The sequence below is a fragment of the Ambystoma mexicanum genome, chromosome 13 (assembly GCF_040938575.1).
Source record: "Ambystoma mexicanum isolate Mex_15411 chromosome 13, UKY_AmexF1_1, whole genome shotgun sequence".
NCBI lineage: Eukaryota > Metazoa > Chordata > Amphibia > Caudata > Ambystomatidae > Ambystoma > Ambystoma mexicanum.
The window spans coordinates 575808696-575834650 of record NC_090938.1 but is presented as its reverse complement, the minus strand read 5'-3'; the positions used below and the strand labels follow the sequence as shown (position 1 = coordinate 575834650).

At 46.6% G+C, this 25955-nt stretch overlaps 1 protein-coding gene across 4 annotated transcripts in view; it reads right to left on the bottom strand.

Moving 5' to 3' along the window:
* ZNF652 (zinc finger protein 652) overlaps positions 1-25955 on the bottom strand; it is a 497165-nt gene that overhangs the window by 328544 nt on the left and 142666 nt on the right. For 2 of the 4 annotated variants that reach the window (XM_069634390.1, XM_069634391.1), the window contains one exon: positions 20342-21568. In XM_069634390.1, the coding sequence (XP_069490491.1) occupies positions 20342-21271 (930 nt within the window). In that variant the 5' untranslated portion in view covers positions 21272-21568. Of the gene's footprint in view, positions 1-20341; positions 21569-25955 lie in introns of those variants that run through there. The other 2 variants (XM_069634392.1, XM_069634389.1) reach the window with 2 other exon arrangements.

Here is a 25955-nt window from a genome sequence, read left to right as displayed (position 1 = left end):
CCCCAGAGTCGTTGGTGAACGAGCTCTATCGCCCCTTTCCGTAACATGGTTCGCACTTCTTCCAGGAGCTGAGGAATGTGAAGCTCCCGACGGGGAACCAGTGGAATATTTGGGCACCTGCATTGGAACTCCAAGGTGTTTCCCTGGTCGAGAGCATCCAGCAACCATCTGTCGGTGGCGATCTATCTCCACTCACTGACGGAGCTCGTCACCATGCCTCTCACCAGGATGCACAAGTGGGGCCCAATGTCTTGGCTGGTTCAGGCTTGAGGGCCCACGCACTGCCCTGCGGGTGACGGCGACACTGACCTCCGCTACTGTATGCCTGGGAGCGACCTCTGTAGGCTTCCTGCATGGAGGATCAGAGAAGTTGTCTGTATGATGTGGAGAATCATTTGCATTATCTGCTATGCTGTTGAAGAGTGCCCATGGAACATGCAGTCTCCGGATCTGTCTCTATGGCTTGAAGAGATTCATCGACCGTTTTCCCAAACAGATTTTCCCTGTCGAAGGGCATGTGCAGGACCGTCGCATGAACGTCCTGACGAAAGTTTGTGGCCTTCAACCATCCCTGCTGACGAAAGCAGACTTGGTTTCCCATCTGCCTGAAACCCGTGTTGGCAATGTCCACTACCACCGTAATGGCATGGTCAGACGCCACCTCCCTTTCCTGAAAGAGGGTGAGAGTTTCCATGTTCTTGTTGTAGGGGAGAAATTCTAGGATAGGGCCCAGCTTGTACCAAAGCTCCCGGGCGTTTCGGGCCAAGTTACCCAGAGCATTAGCCGCCATGATTGTGGATGCCACCGTGTAAATGTCTCTTTCCCATGTCGTCTGACTTCTTCCGCTCGTTGTCCGGGAACTGAAGACGATTAAGCCGGGTTAGCCAAACGTTTCCTTGCAGCAGCCAACACTACCGAGTCCAGCGACGTTTGCAAAAACAAGCACTTGGGCGCCGAGTCTAGCACCCTATATTTCTTCTCCATCCTGTCTCGCTTGGTTGGAGTCGTGCATGGGTTCTTCATGAAGGCTAGGCCTTCCTCCCAAATGTCGTCCAGAATGGGCACCGCCATGATAGTCTTCGTCTTGGACTCTCATCGGGGATACAACAAGCCCTCTTTCCTGGTTTCCTTGAGCACCAGCTGGTACAGCTCGGGGGCCCTGGAGATCATGGAGTGGAATGATCCCACGTCTGGTGGAGAGAATATGAGGGACATGCAGGTGCAGCGATTCATCAGCTGCCGGAACAAAGTCCTCATCTTCGTCGGTTCCCGTGGCCGTGTCCCTACAAGTGTCCATGTCTGCTGGTGGAGTCGGGCCCGATGTGGTGGATGAGGCTGATGAGATCCGACACCTCCACTTCTTACACGGAGGCTGGTCAGGGACCTGCGGCACGACCAGTGTCGGTGCTGGGGGCAACCTCTGCTGGATCTCCGTCACCAAGGTGTAGCGAGTCGACAGGATGTCCATGGACATGTCCCTTGGCTGCAAAGAGAACAATGAAACGCTAGGCCCTGCGCCTTCGTACTTGTGGACTGTATGGACAGACACTTGGTGTTCGTCAATTGTTGATGAGATGTCCATCATTTGAACGCCAACCTTGGAGGGCTGTTTTGGGGCCTCCTGGCCCGCCCCATCCTCTTTTTCCTCTGCGGGTTTTGAACCAGGATCTGGATCGGTGCCTTAACCCACCCCTCCCCCAACCCTCTGCCCGCACCCTCCAGGGCTGCCAGCAGCCTGCGCTGCTGCTTCGGTGGTTGTGTCTTGGACGCAGGGACAACCTTTGGCCCCGTAGGAGGCACCCTCGTCGGATCGGCACCTACCACTGCTGTGTTCATCACAGCAGGCATCAGCGAAGTGGTTGACGAGGATTTTGACTTCGCCAGTTGAGCCTGCTTGGGCTGCGCGGCCTTATTCTGATCCGCCGTCCTGGGCTTATCCGATTTCTCCCATAACTTGGCCGGTGTGAATGACTTTCTTCGAAGAGTAGCTCAATGGCAGGCTGGCTCCTGCGGCGGACTGCGATAGTGAATGCGGCCATTCCAACTGGGACCCGCATCAGCGGTAAACCAGGTGAAATCGGACTTGCTTGGCCCTATTTCGGACGCCTCATGGATGGGGTGACCTCAAAGAACAAGGACCTGTTCACAGAGGGAAACTGCTCTTCGGACCAGCCGGTCCAGGGCGAGGCATGACCTGAAACAGAGCATGGGGCAGAGGCCTTGTTCGAAGTGAGCCATGCCGCCAGCCTGGTATGCCTGTCTTTCAATGTCTTCTTCGAGAAGCCCAGGCATATCTCGCACTCCACCTCTATGTGCAGACAGTAAAGACATTGTAGACGTTTGTCCTCCAGGAAAAACATCTGTAGCCCGCATTTGGTGCAGGGCCTTAAGAGGGTCCTTCTCCCCTTTTTCTCCTCCATCATGGTCAGAGGGTGCAAAGTAGCCCCAAGATGGCTTTCCTGAAAACTTCGATGAATCTTCGCCCTTGAAGGGTGCAAAACTTCACCGACAACTGATGCCTGTTGCCAGCCAATGAGGAACGAGGACGCAGATTCTAGTGAAAACAAAAAACTTTTCTGCAAAAAAACACAAACGTACAAATAGCTCGGAGAGCAACTAGCGGACCCCAAACACTGAAGCGTGCTGTAAAAATCTGAAGATGGCTGCCAGAGGCGGGGCTTAGGGAGAGGACGGTCATTGGATGGGGACAGTATGACCCAGAGGACAGTGATTGATTTAGAAGAGAAATATAGTTTTAAAGTGAAAGTGAAACTTTCTTTTACCAAGGATTCCCAGCCTGACGACAGGGAATATTCATGAGCATGTGAATCCATGCCAGACCCCATGCTGGAGAACATTAATCTATCCTCCTATGTCCTAAATGAGGTAGAGGAGAATATCCTCAACAAAAGGATGAATTTTGTTATTAAGAATAACGACCAGTTTGAATTCAGAAGTGAGTTTCAACAGCTCACGTGCAAAGTACACCTCAGGGATATTTTTCAAAATCAACCTAATTTCGAGTGGGTCTTAGGATTCCTGGGGCAGACTTATCCAAAGTGAATTTATTTTTTGTGTTTTCTTTGGATGGAGGTACGGTGAGAGCGCCTTAATTCTTTAGGCTGCATGGCCGCCACTGAGATGAACAAGTTACTCTCTTACCTGGTAATGTTCTTTCGATGGGATGGTCCGACGACGTATTCCATATCTTTGATAGTATTCACTGCAGCTGTGCCGATTCAGAACATTTTCGGCATCTGCGTCCATGAGGTCGATGCGCTGTCCCAGAGGACCACCTCCGACGGCCAACGTCACCCGATGTGATAAGTAGGACGCACAACGCCCGTAGCCTCAGTTGTAGTTTTTTCCCCCAGAACGTGCGACACCAGTCTTCTGCCAGTCAGACACACAAGGCCTTGCGGAAACGTAAGCTGCAATCGCATAAGAAATTCTGTAGCGGGGAAGGCAGGGAGGGAGCGATATGGAATACGTCGTCAGACCATTCCCATCGAAAGAACGTTACCAGGTAAGAGAGTAACTTGTTCTTCGAGGGGATTGGGTCCTCCGACGTATTCCATATCTTTGACAGACTCCCAAAGCGAACCAAAGCAAGGAGGTGGGAAAAGAATTTAGAACACAAATTTAGCATGCCCAATCAAATTGCGGAATAAAGGACTGCCTTGCCAAAGGCCAGATCCTGTCCTCGGATGGAATCGAGGGAGTAGTGAAGTACAAAAGTATGTACAGAAGCCCAGGTGGCTGCATCACAGATGTTACGAATAGGAACACCCCTCTCTAGGGCAGTAGATGCAGCCATACCCCTGGTAGAATGGGCCCGCAAGCCGACCGGTGGGTCCTTACCCGCCAAGCGGTAACACTCGGAGATAGCCAAAATAATCCAACGAGACAAAGTCTGTTTCGTCACAGCTTGACCCAAACGCTTTCCAGCGTAACCAATGAGGAGTTGATCGTCCGCTCTGACCCAGGACATGCGTGAAATATAAAAGCTCAACGCTCTCCTAGGATCAAGCCTATGGAGCCTCTCCTCTTCCTTACCAGGATGCGGAGGATAGAATGCCGGAACAACCACCTTCTGGCCCAAATGAAATTCCGAAACCACCTTCAGAAGAAAGGAAGGACGAACTCGAAGGACGACCCTGTCCTTATGAAACACAGTGAAGGGTGACTTAACTGAAAGTGCCTGTAACTCACTCACTCACTCTGCGAGCGGAAGCAACCGCAACCAAAAACACAGTTTAAGAGTTAACAGTCTCAAAGGGCAAGAATGCAAAGGCTCAAACTGAGCCCCCATAAGAAACTTAACAAGGTTCAAATCCCAACCTAGCACCAGTGACGGAGGGAACACATTAGTGAGCCCTTTCAAAAACTGAGAAATTAAAGGAATCTTAAAATAGGAACATTCTTCAGACGAGCGCTTAAATATGGACAGCGCCGCCAGGTAACCTTTAATGGTACCCACTTGCAAGCCCCTGTGGGCCAAGGAAAGCAAAAAAGACAGAACCATGGGAATGTCACTCTCAAAAGGATCCACATTCTTAACTCTGCACCAGTCGCAGAATTTACGCCAACGGCAGCGGTACAGAGACTTTGTTGCCGGCCGTCTGGCCGAGAGCAACACCTCCAACATGTTTGCGTACTTACAGTGGCTGGCAGTGGTCAATGGAGGCCCTTATACATTAAAAGTTCTATGTAGTAGAACTGGAAGTTGGTTTTCCATCAAACTGGTGTTATCATGCAGAGAGAGCAAGTACCATATACTTTAAATGTTTTTTGACTTGGTTAGCCGTTTACCAGATCAAACCATAATTTATTTTCTGGGATATGTGGATGCATTTGTTTCGTAATGTAACATCTGTGACTATTTTCTTTCTTGTTTCCTTTTGACTGGGGATTGGTGTTAAAATCCCTGCGTTGTGTCTCCTACACTGTGGTGCGCATCATATCCGTGTATCAATCAAATTCTACAACAAATCTTCAGTGGATAGCCCCTGATAAATATCCCACAGAATTGGTGATACAGACAGAAACATATTGGGCTGATGATTATTTGTACCCAAATTGGACTATTATAAATTGGTTTGTTTGTCCTATTGTGTTGCAAAGTATTTCAGGTGTCTTTTTGATTAGGGTTATGTGTTGTATGTTTTAGGATTTTTGTATTGATTTGTTTTCAGTGGGTTTTTATCAATAATTGTTTTAGATTTATATCATGTTTGAGTCAAATATGAATTTGTAATAATATGGTTACGTTTTAGTGGTTTTTTTTATGTTCAAGCTACTGGGTCCATTCTTTCAGGACTGAGCTTTGGGAATAAATAGGAGACAGTCACCTTGAATATCTTGTTTTAAAAAGTTTCCTTTTCCCTTCTTTATGCAAATATGGAATTTAAAGGGCACCCAATTTTGGTGGGAGATCTCAACATGTGGGCTGAACCAACGCTTGATACACGGGTGGGGCTCCCCTGCTGGTTTGTGGCAGTCGGCAAGCCTACTTCGATTCTCACAACTTGTATATGATGGGTGGCATTTACTCCATCCGGAAGATAGCGGATTTACTTTTTTTTCACCACCACATGGCACTTATGCTTGTATCGACTACATTTGATTGTTGAGAAAATTGCAGGATAGAGCATGGAGTTGTAAGATAACTCCAATTAGCTGGACAGACCATGATATGGTGTGCCTGGACGTATCAGTGATGGGGCTTAGTATTGGAAATACAATATAGTGCTGTAATGAATCATTCTGGAAGGATCAGAGGTTCAGAGAGGAGTTGGAGGGGCCATAATATACTGGGAGTGTGATGCAGAGTCATCACTGAACCCCAGCCTAAGATCTCTTGTGTGTCCTGGGGAAGACAGCCACTACCTGATCCGAACGAACCCTGCGGATGGCATCATGAAGGAGGAATGGTAGGAGGTGGCTGTTGGTGTAGAATTTTGACTCCCTTGGGAGAGACGTGGTATTACTCTTCTTATGAGGATCCTATAATTCCCAAATATCTAATGGCATGATGTCACTGCATCAGTCCCTTCCATGAGAAAACCCAAAGAGCACTCTATGAAAAGTCACCTAAACAGAATAAGTGTTGTACCTTGGGAATTCATTAATCAATTATGACATCTTCTAATTAGACTGATTTTGTCATGGGTAGAAGTCCTAGCCCCAATGTCAAAGCACATATTCACACAACATCTCCTAGGTCAGATACATTTCAGTTCACAAAATCAAAACTAAATAGACATGGAAAACTTAAAAACATATGGACTTCACGATCCATACAGCCTATGGTACTGGGACGAGGAAGTTAATGATGATCAATGGTGCTACTAAGAAGACCGTGCTGTCTAGTTGTTTCAATTCAAATCACCCAAGTGGGACATTTAAATGTGGGAATCATCCCCAGATGGAAGAGGGAGTAGTAGAGGCATAAGCAGTCAGGAGAGAAATCGAAGTCAGGAAAGTCACTGAAGGCCAGGCAGCGGGGTGAAATTCATGCTACTCTACCCGTCCAAGCTCAAAATCCTGCACAACGGGAGGACACAAATCTTCGAGACCACGGCGGACGTCCAGGAGTGGATGGCCCAGCAGGGGATCCCACAACTAAGAGAGGGGGTCGAGAGGAACCGAGAGGCACCCCGGCGAGGCAGGGAATGAGGGTGAGGACAAAACGCACATCCCAGTGACACAAATTAATGGCTGGGCAAAGAGGGGCCCAAAAGACACCCCAGTGGGCCACAGGCCATCATAAGACATTAAGGACACCCTGCCGAATCATGATGCAACAGGACAATCAGCAGAATGAGAACTGAAAGCTTACATTAACGGTATAACCCGGGAGCTCGAGGCCTCCGGAACCAGACCGCCAAGACCCAAAGAGGGGAGGGACCCCAAGCAACGATAAGTTAGCAGTGTCAGTTTCGAGGCACTATGCCGCGACGAGTGCGCCCGCGGAACGAGGGCAGCACCTGGAATGCAGCGAGCCCCAGCAGGGGGAGGGAGGCTGGGTGTTGGTTTACAGTATTTGTAAATGAGTGGTAAATGAGTGGTTAAGTTTGTTGAGAAGGCACGAGAAGAGGCAAACATGAGGAGGAGGAGACGGACACGGCAAAGGCAACGAAAGGGCACAAGTGAGGCTGCACTCAAACGCGGGAACCTGTCGAGGAACACCAAAGAGAAGAAATAGTGAGAAACAGACACTGGCAGCAGGGTGGTCCGCCAGGTCAGGGGGAGACAGAGAGAGAGGATCTGCAAGCTACCAGGAGAATAACAGGGAAAAGATGATGGACCTCTCAAGCCAGTATACCAAGGAGGGAAAACCAAACAGGCCGATGGGAACGAGCGGGCCGCTGGAATCTGCAAGACACAGGATCTGAGATGAACTAAACGTGGTGACATGGAACGTCAGAGGACTAAACGCCTACGTTAAGAGACTGAGGGTCTATGCTTGGCTAGACAAAGCGAAAGTCCACATCGCAATGCTGCAGGAGACCCACCTGATGGCTGAAAAACAAGCCAAAGTGGCCAAATAGTGGGGAGCCAGATATGCAGCTCTACATACTCTAATTATGCGAGGGGGTAGCGACCTGGATCGCCCCAGGCATCCCATTCCAACTCAAACAGGAGAGAGACGCCGAAGCGAGGGTCCCGATTGTTCACGGAATGCTGGAGAACCGCGAAGTGTGTCTGGTGAACACCTACGCCCCAAACCACGATGCAACAGATTTCTTTAAATCACTCACACCCCGGCTGGCCCCATACAGGAATGCCACGACCATCTGGGCCGGAGATGGTAACTGCACATTAGATCCCATGCTGCACCGGTCGGACGACAAACACAAAAGAGCACCACCAACGCGGGTGTTACAGAAGACACTGGACCAACTCGAGCTAGAAGGCGTCTGGAGAAAGGTACACGGGCCGAAAGGGGATACACTCACTATAGCGCCTCACATCGGACATTCAGTCGAATTGACTATTTACGGGCAAAGAGACACCAGATGAATTCACTGGGGAACACATACACACACGAACCCTGTCTGACCACACCCCATTGGGAGCAACATGGGCACATACATACAGAAAGTCCCCATACCTACGTGTAGACTTAGGGCGGAATCACTCTTAGACTGGGATTTCCAAGATCATATCCAAACTACAATAGATAACTATTTCGAGCACAACGTAGGTAGTGTGGACAGCAGGGGAACGACTTGGGAGGCCTTTAAGGTGGTGATCAGGGGGGGCGGCGATTGGGAAAACAGAGAGCCTTAGAAGAGAAACCCTGGATGAATTGGATGAGATAGAAAAGAAGAGGGCGGAAGCACGGGCAGGAGGGGGGAGAAACGGGCGACCTCACCACCCTTAGACAACAATGTACGGCGGCCTGGGAGAGACTAAGGACGTTAGATTATGGTAAGTACATACCGAGGTTGCATGCAAAATGGTATAAGCCTAGGAGACTTCTCGCTTGGCTAACCAAACGAGAGACCAAGCGAGAACCGATAAACGCAATTCGAAACAGTCAGGGGGAGACTGAAAGGTCCCAGGAGGGTATAAATACGGTGTTCTCGCACTTTTATGAGAAACTATACACCAAAGTACAGGAGGCAGAAGAGGGAGACCTTGAGGACGCATTTGCGTAAATCAGACTGCCACGACTGTCAGAGGAGCAGGCCCAAATGTTGGATGCCACGCCCTTACTGCGGAGGAACTGACGGAGGTCATTACCCAGTTACCGACAGGAAAGTCCCCAGGGCCTGACGGGTTACCAGGGGAATTCTATAAAAGATACACAGATAGCTTGGTCCCGAGACCATTAGAAAAAGCTAGAGGAGGCATAAGAGTGGGTGACTCCCGAGTAGTATGTCAGAACCCATAATAGTCCCGATACTTAAAGCAGGGAAGAAGCCCCTCAAGTGTGGGTCTTACAGACCAATCTCTGATAAATCAAGATTCAGATACAGACAGCTGCATTGGCCAACCGGCTAAAAAGGGCGATACCCGCACTGGTACACCCAGACCAGACGGGGTATGTGCCGGAACGAAACACAGCATGGAATCTCCGGAGACTCCATCACGTCATTGACAGGACAAACCAAGAAGAGGGGGAATATGCAGTGGCGTCATTAGACGCAATGAAAGCATTCGAGTCGGTGAACTGGGACTGGCTTCTGGGGGTGCTCGCCCACTTTGGGATAGGCAGGGGGTTCCTATGTTGGATAAAGCTGCTGTACAGGCACCCGAGGGCCAGAGTTAAGACAGGCAGCCATGTCTCAGGGGAGTGGAGCATAGGGCGGGGTACGAAGCAGGGGTGCCCGCTGTCCCCAATGATATATATATTGGCTTTGGAACCGTTTGCGGCCTTCCTAAGGGCGGAGCACGGGGACACCGGCATAGTGATTGATGGGGAAACACACCAGATTTCGATATACGCAGACGACATACTGCTCTACGTCCAAGACCCACGTACTCACCTGCCGGACCTACTAGAGGCACTGGGAGCGTTTGGCAGGTTGTCGGGAATCACCATCAACAAGGGAAAATCCTCATCATTCCCCCCTGGCGCGCCTGAGGGCAACGACATCAGACCAGCTGCCACAACTGGGCCTGACATGGACCCCAATCACCTTCAGATACCTGGGGGTGGACATATACCACGACACTACGGAAACACACATGGCCAACACACAGGCAGCCCTGGACAAAATGGAGAACACCATGCAGTTCTGGAAAACACTACCGCTGGGGATGATAGGCCGGGTGGCCCTAATGAAGATGATAGTTTTACCCCGACTCCTATACTATTTTACCAACATCCCCGGGTCCTTCTTCAGACAACTACACTCCATGACAAGGGTCTTCATGTGGGGTGAGGGGGTGGAGAGGTTAGCACTAAGCACATTACAAAGGGGCTATGAATGGGGAGGGATGAAGCTCCCGGACTTTGAGCGATACTATTTGGCCGCGCAACTTCAATTCGTGGTCCGGTGGCTGGGGGAGGACACCTCCATAGACGCAATACTGTTTCGACCATCGCTCCAGCGATACTATCTGAAAGAACTTCTGTGGATAAACGAGACCCAAGCAAAAGCCCTTCCCAGAATAGCCCAACCAGGCCAAGCACTGTGGAAAACAGCGTGGAAGGCACAGGACATGAGACCCTTGCTCAAGGCACATCCCCTGGCGGGACTGGAAGACAATCGTATAGCAAGTCTGGCAACGTTCAGAACACAGTGGGAAGACAAAGGAGTGGCCCCAAATAGGTGATCTGTGGCAAGAAGGACATTGGGTAGACTTTCAGACCCTGGCAGAGGAGCAAGACATACACAGTGGCCAATTTATACTGTATAATAGCATGGTCCAAGGAATAAGAAAGAAGTGGGAGACCCCAATGGAAGAGGAAGACATGGGAGGGCTGCTGGACCCCTGGTAGGATGCATCCGAGGGGGGACACACTGTGTCTAGACTCTACGAACAACTGTTGGGCACCATCAACTCTAGGACACTTAACAGTCGAACAAAATGGGAGGAGGAACTCCAGTGACCCCTGAAGGACGAGGAATGGAACCGAGCCCTCCAATATGCAAAGAAGGTCTCCAGAAACGCAAGGTTCAGGCAGCTGCAGCTCTACATAGTGCACAGGGCATACTTAACGCCTATAAGAATGTCGAACATGGGGGACAGACAAATATGAAGCTTTCCACGCTGCCAGGAAGAACAGGCAGATATGGTGCACATGTTGTGGACATGCCCTCGAGTGACAGCCTTCCGGAATACGATACAGAAAAGTGTCGAAGGCAGGAATCCATTTGCGAGCCTGGTCGCCGGCGTCCTACATAATGGGCCTGTTCCCGAGGGAGGATAAGCAGAGAGCCCATGTGGCAAAGATGAAAGACTTGATGACAATACTGGCGAAACGCTGCATCGCAATGGCATGGAAAGCAAGCGCAGGACCCTCGATAGAAGGCTTGTGGGCGGACCTACAAAAATAGCCAGTAGCAGAAACAACGGTCTGGACCAGGGCCTCGCAAAGGGGAGAACATAACAGTGGGGCCAGAATACTAGCGTGGAACACTCTGGTACAAGACCTATTTGGAAACGACGACGAAAACAGCACAAGTGATTCGAGCGGGCCGGGAGGAGAGGAGAACTGTCCCATCCGCATCCGTGCGCAGCACACATACCGGAACGAGGACAACACGATGGAGAAGGAGAGAGCCTAGCCGTGACATGAATGGATAATGCACAATATGAACGTAAACCCGAAAGTGCCAGAGCAAATGTTGAGAGTTGTTGTTTGTTTTGTGTGTGATTGTTGTTAAATGAAAATAAAGAAAAATTGTTTAAAAAAAAAAAATCAGAAACAGGAGTAGGGATATTGATAGAGGAGGTCAGGGGAATGACAGAGGAGTTTTAATAGTTGGAAGAAGGAAAGGTAGTTCGGAAACTGCAGTATTTGCATCAAAATTACTATGAGATGGGGATAAGATGGATGGGATTATGGCAGCCCGCCTTTGTGGACGGCAAGCCTAGAGGTGGATAGCAGAGGTAAAGGGGATTGATGGCCGAGGGGAAACGACACCCAAGGGGATTGCCGATAGATGTGCATGCTTCCATGAGGAGCTATATGCGGTAGAGGGACATGTGGACTTCGGGGTGGGGGGGGTAGAGGCATATTTGAATTCAATCTACCTCCCTGTTTTATCACCTGAAGACACAGCAAAGCTTGACGCCCCCATTACGGAAGAGGGGATTGCAGATGCCACTAGTCACCTACAGTTAGATAAGGCCATGGGTGATGGATAAATGTCAGGCTTTCGTAAATCATTCTCCGCTCTACTTGTACCTAAAGCTAAATTGGCTAAATTGCTAATCATATAGGAGCAGGCCCCAGGTCCTTTGATTATCCCCGATATGAGGGCCCTCACAAAGGAAGGCAAGGACCCCCTCTTATGTGGTTCTTTTTGGCCTAACTCACTTCTTAACATTATTTCCAAGATATTTACACAGGTCCTTGCCTCTCGATTTGATACACATATGCCCAGACTGGTCCACTCTGACCAGGTGGAATTTGTAAGGGGGCGTCAGGGAACAGACAATGCGGAAAACTCGGCACCTCATGGATTTGGCTTGGGGGAAGGGAGGTAATCCCACGTTGCTCTACGATAGATGCTGAGAAGGCCTTTGACCGAGTCAAATGGGCCTCTCTCGATGTGGTAATACGCAAATTTGGATTTGGGTGCAACGTGATGAATGGCATTAGACCCATCTATTCGAGTAGCACAGCGCGCATCGTTGGTAAATGGGAGATTCTTTTTTATCATGATGGGGATTGGGTTACGCAGGGATTGGAATGTTTGGAAATGGGGGTGAGGGAGGATACACTGCGTTATCTCGGGGTCCTTAGTACGAGAGTCGAGTGGGTTGCATGTGGTTAATTATCCCCCATTGATGAAGATGTTTATATACTGCTTATGGTGCTGGTTCCGCCATTTGCGCGAATAAGTGGAGCGACAGTGGGTAGGATTGGATAATTTTCATTCCGCCCGTGACAGTCTTCGAATGGTTATGGGTATCGAGAGACCGGATTCCACTGAGAATTAGAGAGCAACCCATGCTCCAAGTTATCTGGGATAAATAGTGTAAGGGACGTGGGTTGAATGGTGTCACGCATTGGCCCTCTCCTTTGAGTCAATTGTGTGCCCCAGGAGTGAGGGATCATATTGCGAAGCTGGAAAAGTTTCCGACTTGGCTTGACGAGGATTGCACAGTTAAGGAAGAGTGGGAAGTTTATTTCTATTTTGGATCTGGACGTGGGTACACGTATTGGGAAACCATTTGTGTTTTCATATCTGCAATTGAAGGGGGTGTTCACGGCCGAAACTTGGAAGGCGCAAACACAGTGGGATCTTACCCTGATGTAAAAAAGTGCTGTATTCCCAAACAGAGATGAAGGTGTTGATTTCTCTTCCGTATGTTGCACTCGTAGAAGCTAGCAAGGGGACCACCTAGCCACTTCGGGGTAAGTGGAAAAGAGACCGGGCATGGAAATAGATGGACTATTATGGCGCTAAATGTGTTGTAGAGCATTCAAGTTCTCGATTGCCTGCAGGTATAAACTTCATGCTATCAAATTATCGCACAGGTGGTAGTAAGACCTTTTGCGTCTTTCTAAGATGTCTACTGGAGCGAGTACATTTTGTTGGAATGAATGAGGATTGAGGGCTGATCATTGGCATATGTGATGGGGGTGTGACAAATTTCAGTTTTACTCGACTGGGGCGTTTGGATGGATAAATGATAGATGGTGTGTCTCGAGAACAGACACCACTACTTGTGCTTTTTGGTTTGGAGGAAGTTGGGGGGATGGGGGCGGGGTAAAAGAATTTGTCCCACATGGCACATTTCTTGATAGCGGCAGAGCATGCCAGGCCACGCACTGAAAGAGGTCAGTGTTAACGGAGGGGAAAAAAAAAAAAAAAAAAAAAAAAAAAAAAAATCGAATGGTCAATAAGGTCAAGAATATCTATGTAATGGAACAGATCAATGCAGCCCTCCATGTGAATAGTGAGGAAATGGAGGCTGAAGGGATTTGCAGCAGGTTAATGCCCATGTGAGGTTTATGCTCTTGAGGATGGGATGTTGGACCTGAGGGAGAAGCATTATTGGAGGGGTGGAACTCTACGGCTCCCCCTTCACGATTGGATTTTCTAGTAGTGTGATGTATAGTCTGAGGTGTCTCTGATCTTCCTAGTGTGTGCTTTCTTTTGCATCTCACACAAGAAGGGCTGTTTTTCGTTTTGGTCTGGAGGTTTTCGTTGCCCATACCGGAGGGGTAGGTGGTTGGAGGTGGGGCAGAAAAGAAGGGAGTTGAAGTTTTATTTTTTCTTCAGCGATTTTGGTTGTTTTTCATCCTTTGTAATGTGAAAAATGTATAATAAAAATGTGAATGAAAAAAATGAATAGCCTCCCTTGACATTTGTACCTGTTTCAAATGCTCCCAATAACAGTCCTGAAGTCCTTCCACGTGGTCCTATGAAAACAGGTGGTAATTTTCTGTGGGTGGGAGCTAGACGGAGGATAGCGTTGACACCTTAATTAGGGCCTGGATGGAGGGAGGAGTAGGTTTCCCAGACTTTGAGGAATACGATCACGCGGCTCAACTAGGGGTCTTGATAGACCATATAGACCCTTGTCATGCCAGCAGTGGGTTTCCTTGCAAAATGAGGTTCTCTTCCCTGTCCCACTCACAGAACGGCTCGGGCTTCCACAGAAGGATCTCTCGGGTAGGATATGTTCCCACCAGGTGCTGAAGGTTTTCTGGTAATTGTGGAAGGAGAGAGCGGAAATGCGTTGGCTCTCCTCGTGGCCGTCGCCGCCGAGTTATATATGGGCATCGCCCATAAGGGATCATATAGCCGATCCGGGGAGATATCAAGGGTGGTATGAAGCAGGGTTGAGCAGGCCGGGTCAGATGTGGGAGGAAAGCACCTATCACACTATCCAACGTTTGGAGGAACTTTTGAATATTGGACCAGTCTCCTTTTATTTATTTTGAGGCTAAAGGGAGCCATAACAGATGTGATGCATGAACTTAGCAAGGGAGCTCACTGCCTGTGAGAAAATGCTGGTGGAAGTAATAACCAGAAGGGAAAATATCTCTGAACTGTATAGTGCCCTGATGGAGGCGTGTCCGGCAGATTGAGGATTAGGTCCCAACGGGGAGGGACCTTGAGATGGAGCTATCAGATGAAGCATGGGGACTGATCTGTGCGACCACAAAGATGATCTCCATCTCCTCCCAACATAGGTTGAACGCCATCAAAATACTCCACAGGTGGCACTTACCTCTGGTGCGCATGTACCAGGGAATGGACCCGCATTGCTTTAAGGGTTGGGGCACACAGGGAAAATACTGGCATGCATGGTGGGCATGCCCAGTGATACAGGTGTACTGGTGGGAGGTCTCGTCATGGGTTCGAGACTTGGATGGAGTGTCCAGATCAGTCATTGTTCCAGATTCTCTTTGGCTTGAAGAGGAAGATGGCGGGCACATGAGGGAGAGTCATATGGTTTGCATTCTTCTCTTGGTGGCTCAGGTGGCACTGGCTAGGGCGTGGAGGCGCTCTTGGGTACCGGCAAGGAGGGAGTGGGTAGTGGGGGTTAGGCGCATGTATGCAAATGGAGAAACTCACAGAAATAGTAAACGAGAGTGGCATGGAGGTAAAGCAGGAGTGGCTCCCGTTCACCACAAAATACATGAACGGAGTCGATTCAGGATTGGAAGAGGAGAAGGGAGGGGGAAGAGGAAGCATACGGCTAAAGCAGAGGACTAAGATGAATCTGGCTCAAAGTAGGTCCTGTGTTTGATACACGTGGGCGATGGTACATCAGTGTCTGGGGACAGGGGTTGGGGGTGGGAAAAGGGAATGGATTGGAGCTTTGGAAGAGATTGCTCTGTCTTAAACTATTATCTTCCCTGTAAGTATGTTAATGTTATTTATTTGCTCTTTGAAATTAAAACAAACCTCAATTTGGAAAACAAAAATCGTCTTATCTCACTGTACAGTACTGTTCAGTTTGCTCTAAAAACATTTGTACACTCACTTTTTTACTGCATTTATTAAGCACAGTGCGTGTCCTTTCTTTTGGCGTAGGACATTTGACTTTGACCGGTGGGGGTGAGGAAGGAAGAGGGTGGGGGTGGTCGGGTGGCAGGGGGTTTGGGTAGCGGAGAACTATAAATGTCAGAGGCTGCAAGTATTTCTGCTCATTTAAACAAGCAACAGTTTGCTTATTGTACAATTTCAAATCGTCTTCTTAACATGATGAATTACTTCCACAATCCCTGTGCATTTAAAACTTAAAAAACAGTTATAATAATCAGATGGGATATTTAAGACTCAAATCGACAATTATTTGGTTATTACTGTACTGAAGCTCATTAGTTACAGGAGAATATAAAAGAGGTACAATTGTCCTAAAGTCAACCCTCTGAACAAGTTAAAAAATGTATCAGAATTGCTTATTGTGTGATGTGTGGTTACCAAGTCCTGTCTACCAAACCTATAAGTACTGAAGCAAGACTGTCAAATTTCAGCTTGCAGGAACAGGGAGGTGGGAGACCAATATGGTCCCTTGCTTAAATAGCTGACTAAGCAGATATTCTATCTTCACATCAGAGCACAGGTGAAAGATCATGTGCAGCTCATCCAATGACATGGGCCACAACCTGTTTCAATTACCACGCTCAAGTCATAATTCCCACCCATAAGTGAACAGATTTCCCGGGTAAGCCAACCAGAAAAACATCACCCTATAAAATACTTCTTGTAGAATAACGGGGACCGTAGATATGCTGCACACCATAAACTAATGTCCCTTTCATCACTTATGGCAAGATCACTTAAAAATGTATCCACATCATAGTCTGTATTCTGCTTGTATAAAAGTGTGTGTGCCATTTTAAAATTACTATTAAGATTTGGTTTGACGCTCTATTGATTTGAATGGTGGACCAGTGCACCTAATAAACTAGTATTTGCAATAGCAACAGTTTTAGCTTTTGCGTAGGCATGGAAAAGGCACTTGCCAGGCACTATGCATACCTATACACAAGCCAAAACAGTTGGCATTGCCAGGCTTGTTTTTATCAGCACTTCAGTTAAGGACATGCAGAGTGCTTATAAATCGAGTGGCTGAAGGCAGACCTGGTAAAGAGATTTTTATTATACCAGCAGCACATTTACCACTCCAATTAAGTCAGTATCTCTCATAACACTGCTTTGAGAAAACAGTGGCAGGCTCTGAGTGCAACGTTTGATGCTAAGGCTTGATTAAAGCCCTCAAAGAGTTCCCATGAGGTAGTGTTTTGGCTGGCGGGTGGGGGCAGGAACGGGTTGGAAATGGCCATAGGGATTAGCATGGCCATAGGCAGTCAATGGGTGGGCAAATAACCACACAGCACCTACAAGCTGTGTCCCCTCCTCAAATGTCATTTCTCCCCATCAGTACTCTAATGCAATAGTTTTGGCGTATAGGTGGCGCACCACCTAAAAGCCCAAACTAAAAAGGTGCAATGTGTAATCTGGTCTTTATTTGTGGCTGAGAGAAAGAGGTGAAAGGGGGATGGGTGCTTAGTATTTATCATGTGTTCAGCAAACCAAATACAAAAGCTACTATAGAGTCTGGAAACGTTTGAGAATACAATTGGCTCGATAACCATTGTGCATGTATAGAAAATGTAAGGCAGAGGAATTCATGAAGTGGAAACAAGGCTTTTTAAAAAATAAGGATAGGTTGTGAAATGTGTGATAGAAAGTTGATTAGGCACTGCATCACTTGCTGTCAACTAGCCCTTTCTCATGCGTGGCACAGCAAGCCAGTCCTGGTACTTTACATTGCATGCTGGGACTTGTAGTTTCATTTTTTTTAAAAAAAACTTGGTAAGGATTGGCCTACTAGCTCCAAAAAGCAATGGGCAACCCAATGTTTTTAGTTGTACGAGACAGAGGGGAGCTCTAACAAGGGATTAGGGCAAATTACATACATCAAATGGTGGTTTTCAGTTCGACATTTTTTTTACTTTGCAACTTAGTCGACTGTAGCTTATCGAGTTATGTTTCAGTTGAGTTGAAAAAACGTGTTATCAAGCTAATATTTCGTACATAAAAAACATAGAATTTTTAGAGTAAATACCTTCTATACAGAATTGTATTAACAGTATCAATTAAAAACTGTGGTGAAGGTAAAGAAAATCTGTTTTTTGTAAAGCAAAAGACAATCTGCACGGTTTGCCCTGATAACACTCTTTCAACATAACAAGTAAAACTATTTTCTTAAACCGAAAACCAGATAAAGTGTGGCCTGCAGCAGACAAATCAAGGTCCTCTGTGCTGTAATGTGGGGATTTCATTATTCGCGTGTTAATGGTCGCCCACTGCGCTGCAGCAAATGATCCCGCTTTGCCTGCTGATGGCTTAAATCAATCACTCTAGGTTTGGTCCAGAGAAAACAACCCCCAACACCTCCCCCTTTCCCAGCACTCGTAATCCATGGCTGCATGTAGTGGTTGTTGTGGGAGGCAAAAACTGCAACACGGTCATCCCCAATAAATGTGAACCGGTGTACAATACCCAAGCATACTTCATTTTAGCCACACAGAGATGGATAACTTGGCATAACATTATCTTTTGAAGAAATCACCACTGGGGCTTTCAGGGAAGCCCGGCACAGTCCCAGCTCAAAAGCACTTAATACGCTGCGGAAAAGCACTCGCTCAAGGCGTCACGAATTACACAGGGCAACGTGGGCAGATACTAAATAGTCACAAGTGCCGTGTTTGATTTGTTAAAGGGGCACAGCAAGTCTGTGGCTGTAACCGCTGTGATGTTGTCTTCAACAGATACTGTCTGCAGACGTGCGTGTGCCAGTCTTACTCTACCAGCTGAGGAACCATTCGGTGACATTCCTTCCTACGGCCAACTGAGGTTATTGAGGACTATGGACCCACGAACATCCATTTGCTCTACACGAAGTTACTGCTGCACTAAAAAAAATGAAATGGATTCTTATATCTGTGTTTAGCGAATAACCTAATTTTGATGCGTCTTCGAAACGCCACAAAGGGTACCACGAGGACCCGACCTCTGGAATGTAAAACCGTGACTCAGAGATTGCCGCGAACACAACTTGAACTTTTTCAATTAGACTTCCTATTCTCAGCATCGTGGATGGATGGTACAATATGCCAATGATCGTATGAACGGATTTTTAATATGGTGTATTTTTACAATGACATGTTGATACAAATTCGTAAATTACTGTGTCTTAGCTGCTTTCTTCATTTTAGAAATCACATGGAGTAAAAAAAAATTATACATTCTGAGATGAACGGAGTGAGGCAATATCGACATGATTTACGGTAGAGTCTTCCCATGGCGCCACGCGATCGCCTTTATACATGAATCGTATTTTCTTCTCCGACAGCGACCCGTACAAGAGGGGTTTTTCTCTGGTTTGTGCCGCCAGAGCAGACGATGTTAGCACGCACATGTGTCACTGTTCACCAACACAAGATGGCCGTGGTAAAACGAGGGTGGGACGCAGTGATAAGATCACCAAAATACAAGTGAGGCTGCGCCACAGAAAACACTAATAAATGGCATTACTATGAGGTGAAGAGTGGATGTGCTGATGATTCATCAAGCTAAAAGTGGAAGGGTGTGGACATTCATTTAAGCTAGGTTTTTAAACGGCGAGTAAATACCTTGTTAAACAGATTTAAAATGACACACAAATGAATATATTGTTAATGTAGAGGACATGGCTTTTTCTCCCCATTACATGGCGAAAAAGCAACATCAGTGAGCGGTCATTAAAACAAACGGGGGGAAAAGCCTACAGGAAAGCTATACAAGTCTAAGCAACACATAAAATGCTATGTGGTGCTATCACAGCTAAATCCGCATAGCTTTTTTAGTTTCAAATGATATCGAGGAACCACAAAAAGCCCACAAAACCCTAGGAAGGCATCTCATAAAATGGCAAAAACTGTTAAAACACCAAACCAACAAATGGCTGGTAAGCACCAAGATGTACAATAGGTTTTGAAAACTAGCTGCTTTCCGGAGGTCCTTTTTTGTGTGTGCATTACATAGGTCCTACCACCCAAAAGTAAAACCATAAACACAGGTTCTTATCAATTATTTCTACATTAGGCACTTGAATGGCATAATGACTAATGCCCCTATTGATGAATTGGCCAAAATGGACAGTGACAAACCTTTACTGAATTGCTGTGCCCCCACCCCCATTCAGTCACTTCTACTCTGTTAGTTTCCCCTGCCTCCACTTCTAGCTCAGCTTCAATTTCTGCCTTTTCATTACTTTTCCCTAACCAGATTTCATTTCAATGGGTATCAGAGAAGTTGTCAGTAAGTCATCATGGGGTTGTCATTTATTTCCTCAAAATTGACTGAGCACGACTTTAGTCAGACTAGAAAACAAGCAGACTGGTAAAAAAGAAAATGAATACAGGACAATGTCATCTGCAAAAGTTAATGGAAAGAAAGGAGCCAACATGACTTAAGTGGCAACCACTTGACCTCCTTGAATTAGGCACATGATTTATCTTTATGGGGGGAAGAAGGGGATAAATGACCGCGGAGAAAACAAGATCTCTCACTTCCTTTCAAAACAGACACCAGAGAAAGAATAGGTGAGGCACACACCAAAGCTTTAACCCAGAGACTGTAAACCCAACCAGTCATCCATATACACAACAAATCTGCAAATTGCATGGCAGGAGACAACGTACCTGAATATTCTTTTCACAGTCTGTTTGGAGATGAAGGGACAGCTCGCTCTCCAAAACAAATTTTTTGCCACATTTGTCACAGATTTGCATGCGCCTATGCGTCACGTTCATATGCTTCTCTAGGTACCAGCGGGTGTTGAATACCCGTGGGCACTTCTCACAGGCAAGTGTCTCCTTCTCTTCAGTTTTTGTTTTTTGCACCATGGCTTTCGGCTCTTTAAGAGCCTTCTTCTTCCTTTTGGTGTGCTCTGAATTTTTCCTTTGCTCCCGTGTGGCACTAGAGGTGGGGGAAGTGTCAGAATTTGCTGGTGTGGCACCCTGTGTCCTACTTGCCGACACACTAGGATCTGGCGCATTTTGTTGGCTACTTTCATTTTCCTCTTCTTCACTGATGCCCTCAGTCAGGTCTTCAGAGTCATCCTCTTCCTCATCCTCTTCAAAGTCATCATCGTCATCGTCGTCCTCCTCCTCCTCCTGCTCCTCCTCTTCTTCACTGCTGGTCTTAATGGCAGAAGAGTCCTTTGACTGAGAGGAAACCGCAGTCTCTCCTTTAGAGACATTTAACGTCTGATTATTAAGATTTACCTCTACTATTATCTGCTCCCTTTTATAGCTTTCTTCATCACCAACCCAATCTGAAGAATTCTCCCTTTCTCCTTTCAATGCTTGCACCTCATTCTGTGGTTTACTTCCCTGGAAGAATGTTTGGCCCTCTGGCAGAGGTGGTTGGATCAGTTTAGTGTCATCTAGCACAGGAAAGGGGCTCCCAGACTCCCGTTTACATGTTTTGGTAGACAAGTCAATTTGCTGGTTGGCACCATGGTAAAACGTTGATGGCACATGGCTCTGATGGCTGTCCTCCTGTGCCATGCCTGGTAAGTGCACAGTTGGACCAACTAGCTGTTGGTAAGAGTTGGCTGTATAACTCATGAGGACGTCCTTGCCTCATTTAGCAGCTCAGTCTCCAGAGAAGCACATCTGTCTCTTTCCTACGCGAGGCCGAAAACAAAGGGTCTGGCGGCAAGAGAGTGGTTCCCATTTGTACACTCTCATGCAGAAAACCATCAAGAAAAAGTGCATAGTCCCCTTCTCCAGACCCATGAACAAGCTTTCAAATTCTGGTCTCGACAGCAGAGGTGTTCCGAATGTAGGAGACTTCTGGCAAGAGAAGAACAGCAGCAATTATAGCCTTGAAGAAAGTTATCTGGAAGCATCGGGAAATTGTGTCTACAGAGAGAAGGAAAAGTTGTTTTAAAACAGGTAACATAATTCACAGAAAAAGAAAGCTCAAGGTCTCAGCACCCAAAGCAGACTACAGAAGGCACAATTGGTAATCAAACGTATGTAAACGATAATCATTTGGTATCATAAGGCATGTCCCACCAAATATATGAGAAATCCTGGAGCTGCACTACTTATCCATCAGCTTTCCCACACACTAGAGGTTCGAGTTCCCAGATAGGCAATGTATAGCACATGTTTTCCACAGGACTCCTGCTGCAATCCACCATCCTCAATCCCTCAGACAACCCTCCTGTCTACTTAAGGGGACACATTTGCAGCACTGCCCAGGGTCCAGTGACTCATTCATTGAAAGCGTACATAGACTGGCATGTGAAGATTTTTGACTAACGTCCACTTCAAACAGTCGAGCGAGTAGGGGACAAAATACTCGTTTGGACAGAACTTTCCCTTTAGGATAGGAGTGCATGCCATTTACAAAGCAGCAAATTGAGTAGGACGAGAAAATGAACATAGGTAAACAATCGGCCAAGAGTATCACGTGCCTCAAAGCAAATCCTGGCAGGCTTTCAACAGAATTACATAACCGTGTATAACATGAGGTCAGCTGAAACATGCAAAGGCTCTCAACAGGGTAGTGGCTGAACCTTTCCCTCCACCAGTCCTAATATACAGTGTTGCAATCCAGAAGAAGAATCAGGTTCCTTTAGTGTCTGACACAGCCTGCAGTTGGGCAGCAGCTCCCTTCCAACATCACTTATCTGTGACAGTACACTCCACATCGGAAGAACACAATGCCAAAGCTCTCCATAAGTTAGACTGCAATTCGACTGAAAAGATTCCTGCCTCCAATAGACTTCGCCTTAAAGCGTACTCATTTTAATGTAAACGTACATGTTAATGTCGTAACTTTGTTTTAATTTGCAGCACTTTGCTTTTCATATTCAATTACTTTTTGTGTTTAGACAAAATGTGAAAGATGCCTCAGAATGAAGAGGGATGATGGTGTCCAAAGTAATTAAAAGACATGCAAGTGGGATTGCTTTTAGATATTACGCTAACATTAGGTAACAATGTGTTATGCCATTAAAGTACAATGCACTCCAGCGCTGTGGTTGTGACCCAATAGGTAGTCCAAGAGGGAACGACAACCAAGTGGGCATCAGGGGTAGGAAAAAGACGTTAGAGGTGTAATTTTCTAGGACTTAGACCTCGCTCTTAAGTAGTCTTATCGGCAGAGGTACGGCTGTCATTAGTTCGAGCAGGAAGGAGCCGAAATGTGGTGGTGCACGAAGGTGAAAGGTCCTGAATCTGAAGCGGCTGTAGGCTTGTTGGAAGTAATTAGAAGGAGGAGGTGTGAGGAGAAGAAATGACGGTGTGGATTTCAATGGTCTAATCTACAGAGTAAGGGTAAAAACGTTGAGCCCGGCACAGTTCTGGGCAGGTTATTAGCCAATTTGTTGAAAGAAAGAGGACACTAGAGACTGGGTAGTTTAGCGAAAATGAGGATACTTGCAACAAGCTGTTGTAGTGGAAAGGTTGCTTTCCGGAATGATGGACGCCCAAAACTGTGATACCGACCAAGCTTGCATTGGTGATTTTCAACAAAATGCAGTGAAAAAACGTCTTTTCAGACCTTATGAAAGCCTTTTCCTCCAATAACTCAGCTCAAGTTTTTCTAGTGTGAAGGGGTAAGGGGGTAGTATGGTTTTGGAAGAGGTGGTAAACGGGACAGTCGATGTAGAATTGGAGAAAATCTGCATCTGAACAGTGGGATGGATAGCTGGTAGGCATACTCTAGTTATAGGGATTCAGGTCATTGAATCAATGAATACCAGACTGAAATACCATCTCAGTCTCTAAGCATTAAAACAAATTACTTCCCTCTAACAACAGCTATCCAACAAAAGGTATTCACTACAGATTCTTAGGCTAAGAATACCTGCTCCTGGCTGAAAACATTTTTATTTTAGTAGTTTTAAAAATAGTTAAACACTTTTCAATAAACTAAAACCCTCAAAAAATTGACAATTTTGATTACTAAGCCTTCACAAAAGAGGCTGCTGCCATCTGCTTTTAGGGAAGGTAATTGGCCGTGTGCACACCCAGAATGATAGGCAGCAAGAAAGTCATTTCAGTTCCCTTTACAGCATATTTATGTAAACAATGCCTCTAAAGTTTGGGAAGGATTTGACTCTAAGCAGGATATCCTTGCAGGACAGCTTTGTACAGTTAAGGAACTCTTTTCGGCAAGCCTCTCCTCAGATACATGAGCAAATGCTAGACTAGGTAGAAGTAACTGGGTTAAGTCAGACATAGGAGACGGACGAGAAGACATGTTTTACACAAATCTTTATTCAAATGAAAAAGAAACCTCCTTAGGCCCTACCCATATGACTAGTCCCTTACTCTAATACAGACAGGTGCTTGTCGGGACGTCAGCCAAAACAAAAACAATCCTGTGTCCAAACCTAAACTAACCTACCAACTATCCTACTTCTATACAAAAAAATGACAAAAGAGGATCTAAGCTAAAGCTAGGACAGGGTTACGTTCACATTGGGTTAACTTGAGCTGTGGATGGTTTTCTGACCCCCACTCAAAAAAGTGCGATTATAATTTTCTTCCAATGTTATGGCTTCAGGCAAAAAGTTCCAAACCAAGGAAATGTCCCTCAGCTTAGTCCCTTGATCCCAACACTAACACTGTCCTGTATTATGTCCACTTCATCCCTTGTCCTAGGACGTATTCATCCCAACGGGTAGGGGGTGATTTGCACAACAAAAACACAGGTTGTTAATGGTTTCTTCTGGATGAATAACTTCTCTAGCCCCTCCCCCTTTTGCTCAGGTACTCGCAACCGGTTGCTCCACAGTACCTCCTTCCCATTTAGACATACATTCTCTGTTGGACAGTTCCTTCTGGTTCTCTGGTGGTTGCCAGTTCTTCGTGAGCCTCGGCTTTGCCGGAGCGGCAGCGCTCAGCAGCTGATCTGGGGCTTTGCTCACCTCGCCAACTGCATGGTCGTCAATTCCCTCTAGATTCTGCCTCTTCTGTTGCATGTCTGCGCAAGCCGGTACTTACTGCTCTCTGGTGGATTCCCGCATCATTGCATGCTGATCCATCTTCTTTGAATGCCTACCTGGAATGGGAGCGAGGGTGGAGATCAATTGAAGCCAGAAACCAAGGCACCCACCATAAATGGCCCCTGTACCTGCTCAACTCCCATACAGGCAACCATCATGGAGGGGTTTTGACATGAGGGGAGGGAGAAGATAATTTCTATTTGAGCATTCGCTGTCCCCAAAGGGGGGCCTCACCCCCTATGGGATCCTGCTTTGTCCCTGTCCCCAAAGGAGTTTATTGCATAGTGGGCTCACCTCCCTAGTCCCAAAGGGGGTGGCTTCCCCTTGGGGAGAGGGAATGAATTCCCTGGATTTGTCAGATAACACAGAATCATATACGATGAGGCAAATTTATCTAAACCAAATCTCTGATTAATGTTAGACTTGAGCATTCTTAGTGTCACAAGCTCATGAAGGGGAGATTGTTCAAGTTGCTGTCTTGCATCGTTTAACGAAGTGCAGTTTTCTGAAAAGAGAAGCTTTGGCTGCAATCTACCCAGTGAAAGGAGGTCTTGGACAACCTACACCTGCTGACTTTCTGAAAAACATTTATGTGAGAAACAACCTGGAAATAGACACTCTTTTTAAAATCCCTGAATTATAAGAAACCAGAACTTGTCTTAAATACTGTGAAATGCTTTATTCTACCATTATAGTGGTTAAGTGTTTTTTTTGACAACGGGAGTATGAAATCTTTCTCCAGTTATGTGACAAGCTTAGATAAATGAACCCTTTATTGGGAATAGAATGCATTTCTACAAAATTGAGAATACATACACATTCTAGAGGCAGTCAAAGGATGAATAGCCTGATTAAGAAAACTCTTCGACACTCTGGACAGAAATAACAGACGGCTACATTACCCTCTATGAGGAAAAGTGAAAGACTTTGGGCCCGATTCATGGAACGTTTACCTATGGGAGTATGCCATTATAAAACACTTCATGAATAAGGCCCTATGTTGCAGTCAGGCCACGCAACTCACTTATCCTCCTGGCTGAATTAATGGGTATCCAATCCAATAAGCTATTATCCCGACTGGAGACCTCAAATCACCACTGTGCCTGGACATGAGGGAGCCCAGTGCAATGTCAATTGTACAACATTTGGTTCCCACTAAAAAGATGGACCCCAGCATTCAGCTTGTAGTCTATAAATAACCACCAATAACTACACCCTCATGGAAAAGCACTGTGAGACTATTTCCCTGTAGACACTATTGCTCAGGCAAAAAGAGGAATTAAATT